The sequence below is a fragment of the Corvus brachyrhynchos genome, unplaced genomic scaffold (genome assembly GCF_000691975.1).
Source record: "Corvus brachyrhynchos isolate BGI_N302 unplaced genomic scaffold, ASM69197v1 scaffold155, whole genome shotgun sequence".
NCBI classification, from domain to species: Eukaryota; Metazoa; Chordata; class Aves; order Passeriformes; family Corvidae; genus Corvus; species Corvus brachyrhynchos.
The window spans coordinates 755,292-764,422 of NW_008238434.1; the positions used below are offsets into that span (position 1 = coordinate 755,292).

Sequence of the window (9,131 nt, forward strand, 5' to 3'; positions counted from 1 at the left end):
CCTGCTGAGAATTTTTGCAGCATATTCAAGTTCAAAATTCTTCTTCCCCATGCTTTTCCACAGTTTGGATCTAGAGGCGTTCCTGCTTTCTGGTTTATATCCTGTGATTTTGTGGTGGGTGTTATGCTAGCAATATTTCTGTCTTTTATTTGTGGTTCATTTATGTTGTTTTTCTTTTGATTTAATTGAGTTGCTTTTCTTCAACTCAGGATTTGCTGTGACAGTCCTGTAAAGCCATTCCTCCCCCATGTGAGTTACGGGAAATTTTCTCTATTTGTATAATACGCCACACAATAGAAGATGATACTTGATTTTGTTTTTACTCCTGAAAGGAGCATAAGGATGTATTCATCTTTATATATGACATATCACATTCTGAGTGATAGAGTCCTAATTTTTTTTATCACTAGTTGATTTTTAGTTCTATACAAGAAAGAAACATGAATATGTTTCACTTTTCTTTTTGATATAAAACTGTATTTAGGAAAAAGACCAAGGTAAATATGCATAGAGTACAGATTTCCTTTATCCTGAACTTCTTACAGTTTTAAAGGTCTTGTTGGCTGCCAGACTTAATGAGATCCTACTGGATCTCAATCAACATTTCAGGATTTCTCTGGATTTGTTTCTGATCACTCAGACCAAAATACCTCAAAATGCTGTGTTTACTTCTGTAGAAACCAGAAAGTAAAACTCAAAAGGTGATTTTTATCATCCTTTACTTCTTCAGCTGCAGGTCACTCTTACGTTATTGAGCAAAACCAGGTTAGCAGTTTTTTGCACCTACCTACAGGAAAGGCACTGAGGGCCCATTCATCCAACCTGTCTTTAATGTAATTTTCATATTCACCTAAAACTATTAATGACCATACACCTCATGATGTGCTTCGAGGTCTGTCTGTTGCTTAAACATCCCTTCTTTTGCACTTGCAGTGCTTTCATGCTGCCAGTAACTTTAGAACAAGAACAATCTCATAAATAGCTCAGAATCTGTAGTTTCTGGACACCTTACCTTATGTGTAATGTATTTATATTTTGTCTTCACCTAGTAAAAAAAAAATCTATATATCGTTGTGTCCTCTCAAAAATAACATAATGCAGTGCAAGACTCATCTTCTGCAAATAATGATTTGATTTTAATGACTATATTTAGCATATTTGAAATAAAGGATGTTGTCTTACCTGTGATTAAGGTGTTACTTCTCTGTTACACCAGCAAACAGTGTCCTCCCTAGCTGTATAATTCTTATATTTATGTAAGTATAATTACTTAGCTGCTCCTTTCCCTTTGGAAGTGGAATCATACCTATTTATACCTCCTTCCAGCAAGAGACTACTCAATACTAACAGATGTTACCAATGTATTATATCAGTGCTCCTTGTTTTAAGGAAAGTGTTTTGCCTGTGATAGGGAACTAGGAGAGCTTACGAGTAATGATGTTGCTTCAAACCTAATGAATCTCATATCTGCTCCCTTCGTCTCGGTGTGTAGCTGATAAAAGAGTTGTTGATGGCTCAGTTATTAACCAAAATGAGGTTGATCCCTGGCTTTCCACAGGCCAGTGCTGCATTTGCCTTTTAGTCTGATCTTGGTGCGTGCACAGCTCGCTCAGAACCCCTGGGATTGCTGGAGCTGGGAACTGCCAGGCACTCTGGGCTGTTCATCACTCTTGAGGCACTGGAGCCTGAGTGCCGGCCACTCAACCGCTTCCCCAGTGTGCCTCATCCCAGGAGATAATCTCTTGGCCTTAAAGGCAGATTCTCAGCTTTAGATTGTGTCAAAGCTTTATTGCTTTTTGAGATACAAGCAGAGATTTCTTCTGCTCAAGCACATACCATCTATTAGAGCCAGGACATTTATATTAATTTTGTAGGACACTTTCTATTACAAGGCTGATCTGCCAACATCTGCAGGGGCTTCTGCTTTGACTTCCTGATTTTTTTTAATCTGTATCCACAGAATCACAGAATGGTTTGGGTGGGAAGGGACCTTAAAGCACCGCCAGTGCCACCCCCTGCCAAGGGCAGGGACACCTTCCACTATCCCAGGCTGCTCCAAGCCTCGTCCAAGCCAGCCTTGGACACTTCCAGGGATCCAGGGGCAGCCACAGCTTCTCTGGGCACCCTGTGCCAGGGCCTCTTCACCCTCACAGGGAAGAATTTTTTTCCCAGTATTCCATCTAATCCTGCCCTCTGGCAGTGGGAAGCCATTCTCCTAAGGAGAAGGTGGATTTCTCCAAAGTAAGACTTGCTGTTTGCTGTGGTGGATTCACATTGTCCAAAAAATGCTGTGAAAAATGACTGGTTTATTTTTGGAAACTTTCTTGCTGCTGCATACCTTGGGCATAAATTACCCAGGTGTCTGCACTTCTGCAGTTGGTAGGATGGAGGGGAGACTAACACCAGCTGTGCCAGAGATAATTGAATACTTACTGTATTATCAGGAAAGTATTGAAGTTTACTAACACTGATGGAAATATCTCTGGAAATATCATAAGAAATCTGTGCAAAGTTCTTTGCCACCAGTTCAGAGCTACTTGATGTATCTGGCAGACAATGCAGCATTTGAAGGATCTGTGCCTGTGTCCACTGTGAATTTAAAATTTCATTTTTGACCTCTAGAAGACTCCATCCTATCCAGGTGTATCATTAATTTCGCGTGTCAGCCTGATTATCCTGGCTATCAGCCAGGGACTCCTCGGTGCCCTGGTTGACTTGCTCCAAGAGATGATGCCTTCCAAGGAAGCATCCCTCCTATACCATCCCCACAGGATCAGCTGCTGCCTGGCTGTGGTGTTTGATCACAATTATTCTCTTGGAATAAGCAGCAGACACATTTCAGGGTTATTTTTGCCATGGAACGTCAGCCCCTCCATACCTTCCTGGTTTTCCACAGGGCTGGGCTGAACATCCTCTCTCCTCCAGTGCAGATGGACTGATTGGCTGTGGGTTGGGAAACGTCCTTTGTGCTGCTTTCTCTTGCTCATCTGTTTCCCCATTCAGATCCCTGCATGCCTCTGTGGGAGTTTGATGCTTTTTCTGTGTGTGGGTTTTATTGCTCTCCCAACAGAGAGCACTGAGGCAGGGAGGAAAATGTAAGTTAGATAATTGCAGTCAGTCAAGTACTTCTAATTCCCAGGCTTTATTGTGTTCAACCTTTTTGGGTTTATGAATTGTCACCTCCAAACTAGCTGAATTACACTGGAAAAAAAGAAAAAAACCTCAGAGTTGTTCACATTTACCAATCTAATTGTATTGTCTTAAATTCTTGAATCTGATTTGAGGCTCTGCATCTGAGATGCTTCTATTTGATAGATTCAGTTTATTTGAACTCTATGATAAAGAAAACATATAGACTATGGGCTAGACCATATGCAAACCCATGATATATTTTTTAAAATAAGACTGTTTTTTGAAACAATTTTATTTTAAAAATAAGCCTTACTTTCCAAAGCAAGGCTTATTTAACTTCTAGAATGTGGTTAACAGCTTCCTGAAAATAACTTTGTCTAAATAACAAACACAGTAACCCAGAAAAACCTATTTGTGCTCTGTTTTTCTCTTAGTAAGTGAGAGAAATTGCTTGAAAACCCCCCAAAAATGAGGAAAGTTTGTGCAGTGTCTTCTAATTTGCCAAGGTTTTGCTCTTTATTCCAAGTGTATTGTGTCTCATTTCACTTTGTATTAATATTTTCCATTTTTGTGGGATGAAGTTTCTCTTCTGCATTGTTTATCCTGACTGGAGGAGGGTGGATGTACCACTCCAGGTGTTTTTTCCAGTAGATTCACGTGCTACAAAGATAATCAGAGCAAAAAGCAACTGAGCAAAGGCAGTGTTGGTCCTGCAAGAACTGGATTCACAGGCTGCAGGGATGAATCAATTTTTCTGAAATCCCATCTTGTCCTCCCAAGGAAAAAAATCCCTTTACTGGAGCTTTGGGTTTACTGTGGTATAGCACCTGTATGTTAGATAACATTTCCATGCTGGCATTAGAGCTGGGAATTTTAGTATTTGAAGAGCTGATAAATATTATGGACAAACCAAGAATCTTACTTTTCTTACTTATTTTCTGGCTGAATTTCTATCTGGGTAACGTTCATGTGCAGGAAAAATGGTGGTTGGTGGGGGAAGTTGGAAGATGAAGATGGTCAGCATGGGCCTTTTCTCCAGAAATCATTCTATGACTGTGCATTGTGTCATTAGGAAAACCAAAAAAAAAGCGAAGTGGTTATGGTGTGGGTTGGCTTTTTTCAGCTTTTAACCTAGGTTTTCAATAGCCTCCATCAGCTTTGCTGTACAAGGAACACCCATGAGCAGACTCCTCTCTGGAGTACCACTGTACATGACTTGTACATGTACTGGTCCACTGAGAGTTAAAATCCAGGGAGGGTGCAGGAGCAAAGAATTTGTTTATATTGAACATACTAAACAGAAAACTAGGGATCTGGGGGAAAGTACACACCAAACATCCCTGTTTCCTGGTGCCGTGGCTATACTAGACCAGAGAGCTGCTGAAATTCTTGTTGAAGCTTCAGGCAGGAGAAACTTCCTTTGTATTAGTCACATGTAAGCCTTTGAAAAGATATACATGTAATTTTTAGTTGCTTTGCTTAACTAGGGTCTATTCTAGTCAGCTGTTTTGGTTTTAGTTTGGTTTTTATCCCAGCTGCTGAACTACACTGGTTCAAATTTTTTTTTTCTTTTTTTTTTTCTTGGTGCTCAGATGAGTATAGGATCAAACCAGTGGAAGAGGTCAAATACATGAAAAGTGGGGGAGAAGATGATCAGAAAATAGCAGCCAGGAACCAAGAAAACTTGGTAAGGATTGAACTTATCACTTCTCTAATGAACTAACGTGGCTCTGCTTTTGTGACGGAATATGCGGCACGCAGCACCCTCCAGCTCCGGCTTATGCGCGGCGAGAGGATTTTCTCCAAAATGTCACAACTCCCTGCAAAGCTCTCATGGAAGGTGCAAAATACGACTTTTTCCTGCTTGTCTTTCTGAATTAGGCTCTACTTGATCTTGGAGTGAGTGCCTCCATGATTATAAGTCACTCTCCTCCCTTGCAGATCCAGAAATATGCTTTATTTGGAAATGTGTGTGTCTGTGTTACAAACGAGCTGGAGTAAAACAGCACTTCCCTGCCATTAAGAAAATGACCTACTTATGTAGATATTATTTGCTCTACACTTGCTTGTTTTCTGTGTTTTAAAATTCCCAGGAAAGGCAGTTTGGAACAGAAAAATCCAATATATTCATAACACAGCAGTCACAAAAATCATGTGTGTTTCTTTTGCCTGGATCTGAGCACTTTGCCAGCTCGTAGTTCCACTTAAGGGAAGGCAATTACAGGTAAACTCTTAGGACTACTTGAAATAACTAAGATGCTGTTGAAGCAGCTTAAAAATCACGGTTGAGTCACTTCTGGCATTTCTGAGAAGTTATTTCTTCCCTTCTAAAGCTGAAGGACTGTAGGTTTTGTTATTGGCTGCCTGGGGCTTTTCCCAGTTGAAGTTTTCAAAGACATCCCACAAGTCTTGTAGTTGGTTGCAAGTTTTCACATCTGGTTCCACTCATGCAGTGCAGCTTTTCTTCACGTAGAATGGTTGGGTTTTCCCCCCTCCATGTGTAGGTCCAGAGGGGAAACATTAGCAGCAGATTCCAGTGGAACCATAACCATTATCACTAGTTGAGGATTTGCCTTTTGCCATTATTGGGTGGCTGTAGAAAAAGCCACTGTTTGGGATTTTTAAATTTTCATGAAGATGTGAGCTCCTGCAACCTGGCTACTTTATATTCCCTCTCCTAGACACACGTATCACACAACTGCAGGTGCACTCCTGTAGCAAATGGAGTTTATTTTGCTGTCCTATCCTGTGGCTGAGCAGCAGGCAACACGTTTTCTTCTTCAACCTCCAGATCAGCTGTTTGCTACCTGCAATTTTGCATTGCTGATGCTCCAGTGAGTTGTGCAACTTCAGCTTCGAGTGGGATTTAGAGGGTTTCTTAGAGGTTTTTAAGAGATTCTTGGGGTGTCCTGTGCAGGGCCAGGAGTTGGAGTCGGTGATCCCTGAGAGTCCCTTCCAACTCAGGATATTCTGTGATTCTACATTAGATTTTCGACTGGCCTTCAGCTGTAGTTAAATGAGAGTATTTGCAGAAGGTACAATGTCACTGGAATGACAGCAAGGAAGAGCTCAGGAAAGCTCAGGTCTGCTGGGGTGACACAGTTGCTGCAGCTCTATTCAAAACTAGCTCCAGCTATTTTGCACTTTGATTGGTGCCTGCTGTCTTGTAGCACCCAAGTGTTCACCTTATTAAATGTAGGAAGAGCACAGTGCTTCTTATTTTATTACTGGTGGGTCATGTTAGAAGGGAGCAGTGAGTTTGTTGGAAAATGTAACAATAAGGATTTGGAAGGCTGATGTAGCTCTTCTCTGTCATGTTTATCAGGAGGGAAAAAAAAAGGCAATAACACAAGAACGTCTTCAGCCAGACAGGATGGATATGCTTTAAAACAAAAACTGTCTTGACCACCAAAAAGGCTTTATTTTCCTTTTCCTCATCGTACTATAAGGAGATTACCTTGTCTGTAATATATGCAGCTTTTTAATCCTGGGAATCGTCAAGTCCTCATCACTCCTGGGTTTTTTAAAGGGGTCTCACTGTTCAAGTTCTCCTTAGTAAACATGTTTTAGTTCAATGCTTAGAAGATGGGTTAAGCTACCCATCACTCAGGCTTTAATTTCCTTAACGTGTGAGAAGTTGGCAAGGACTTACATAATCCCGTCTTCTCATCAGCCATTTCCAGGCAACTGAAATTTTAGGAACAAGAAAAGGCGGTGGGAGAATGAACTGGCCCTTTTTCCTCCTCTCTTGTTTCTTAATCCCACATTTCTTTATTGTCACGGGGCTGCAAATTCACATCCCCTTCAGAAACACAGCCCAGATGAGATGTGTAACCTCAGTGTCTGGGAACTGCTCTGGGTGGGTTATCTTATCCCCTGATACTGATGCTTGAATTACGTTATTCAGATGCCATTGAATTTTTTGATCCCATTATCATCTCTGTTACTTTTTTAAGATATTTTGATGTCTTGCTTAAAAAAAAAAAATATCTCAGCTCAAGTGAAAATAAACCTGGTTCCCTTGTAGCTTAGGCTCTTTGATGTGCTGCCATCTCTGCCTTTGGTGCTGCAGTATTTCTGAGTCGGGGGAAAGAAGGTCACACATAGATAAAGAGAGTGGGAGGACATGGCAGTCACCAGGGGAACTGTCATTTCACACTGGGGTGCTGTGGTCCAGAGTCCCAGGCTTTGATTCTGCTTGGGGAAGAGCCAGAGAAGGGCTGGTGCAAATGTGGGTATCTCTGGGAGAGATGAGGCTCTGCCAGTGAATCACCACCTTCTGAGCTTCAACGTGAGGCTTAAGCAGGGCTCAAAACTTGAGCAGGTCTGGCACAGTAAAGCAGAAATGCTCCTAAGACGCAGTGCCAATGGGAATGGCTGTGCTAGGACTGTCTGCCAGGGGAAACACAGGATGCTCCATGGGAAGACATTTTCTGGTGGAATCAAAGTCCCCCTTGGATTAAAATGTAGGGGGGAAAAAAGAAAGTAAGAGAAGATAAACTAAGCTTGTTTTCCTGCCATTCCTTTGTATCCATAGGCCTCATTCACTTCTTTAGTCAGGTTGTTTCTCCAGTTCTCCACCTGCCGCTGTGATCTCTGCTCCTGGTTTCATTCCAGTACCTCTGACACCTTCCTGAGCATCTCCACCCTCAAAACGAAGCCAGAGTCGTTGTGCTTGAGCTGACAGTCCCACATCCTTGTAGCCTGCAGGATGGGAATGGGATGTAGCAGGATTAGGCGCTGGAGAGCTGGGGCTATGCTGGATGCTGTCACTGCAGCACATGCTTTGGTGGCTGCTCAGCGAAACCAGGGATGTTTGGTGTCAGATCAATGAAGAACTAGTAGATAGGTGAAAGAAGGAAATAATTTGTACTACGTATTATATGTGTTTTTAAATCACAAGTGTTGGTTTGTGCATATATATATATGCGCACACATGTGAGGAAACGTGGAAGCTGTGCTAATTTTCATGTGACGTGGTGCGTAGAAGGTCACGTGTGTGCTATTATTCCTGGAGGTAAATGAGCAGCTGGGATGGTTATTTGTGAGTTCAGAAGCAGAAGGGCTGGCTGGGATGGTTTATTGGGATCCTGGGCTTTGTCTCCATGCCCAGCTTGGTGCCAACGTGCCACATGTGGTGCTGAACTCCACCATGTGTTAAAATTAAATTTCAGCTCCCTATGACTCCACAGTGGCTCTACAAAACCTCTCCTGCCTTTCCTCACCTTCTTGGGGGAAGGTTTTAAGATAAGCCTTCTCCATAACAAAGGGAGTTTTACCAACATTGAGTTTGCCACTCAGCAGATCTGGATGGGGTTTTTTTGGCCCTAGGTATTAGCAAAAGGTAATGGTGGCTAATCACATGGATTTGTCACTTTGGAAAGCTAAAATGCCAAAACTCAGGCAGTATTAATATTTTACAAGCAGGTATGACTAAAATAAATAATGCATTAATAAACATCTATTAACTTTTTGTTTGGAAAGGACTGTTAGGCTGTACACCATCATGTTAAATATACAGAATACTATTATATAACAGCCTTTTTAATACTCTTAATTGGGCAAATTTAATTGTCCTCATTTCCATACTCTTGCAGCACTCCTGGCTTTCCCTTATAAAATATTACTGCCAGAAAAGGTAAAATGAGAAGGTGTGTGATATTCCTGCAGCTTAGCATTGCTTTGGCAAACTTCGGGAGCTGGATCAATTTTCCTCTGAATTGGGCTGTTATAATACAGATATCCCTGAAAATACCAAGTCCCTAAAGCTGCATTTCTTTTGTGCTGGGTGGTTTTCTTGATATTTATTGCAGTTCAGGTTTTGGATGTTCTTACAGCTTTCATTCATTCTTTTCTGGGCTGCACTGGCACAAAAGGCCACTTACTGGGATTTTTATAGTTTGTTATCCAAACCCCCAAAACAATTAGGTATAATCCTGTGTTTCATCCTGGAGCTCTGTAGTGAAATTGCATGTTAGAGCTTGAGATGAATTCCTGCT

The 9,131-nt window shown here is 41.6% G+C and overlaps 1 protein-coding gene across 2 annotated transcripts in view; it reads left to right on the plus strand.

The window, feature by feature from the left end:
* CUNH1orf21 (chromosome unknown C1orf21 homolog) overlaps positions 1-9,131 on the plus strand; it is a 70,334-nt gene that overhangs the window by 14,312 nt on the left and 46,891 nt on the right. For both annotated transcript variants that reach the window (XM_017736455.1, XM_017736457.1), the window contains exon 2: positions 4,725-4,819. In XM_017736455.1, the coding sequence (XP_017591944.1) occupies positions 4,725-4,819 (95 nt within the window). The remainder of the gene's footprint in view (positions 1-4,724; positions 4,820-9,131) is intronic.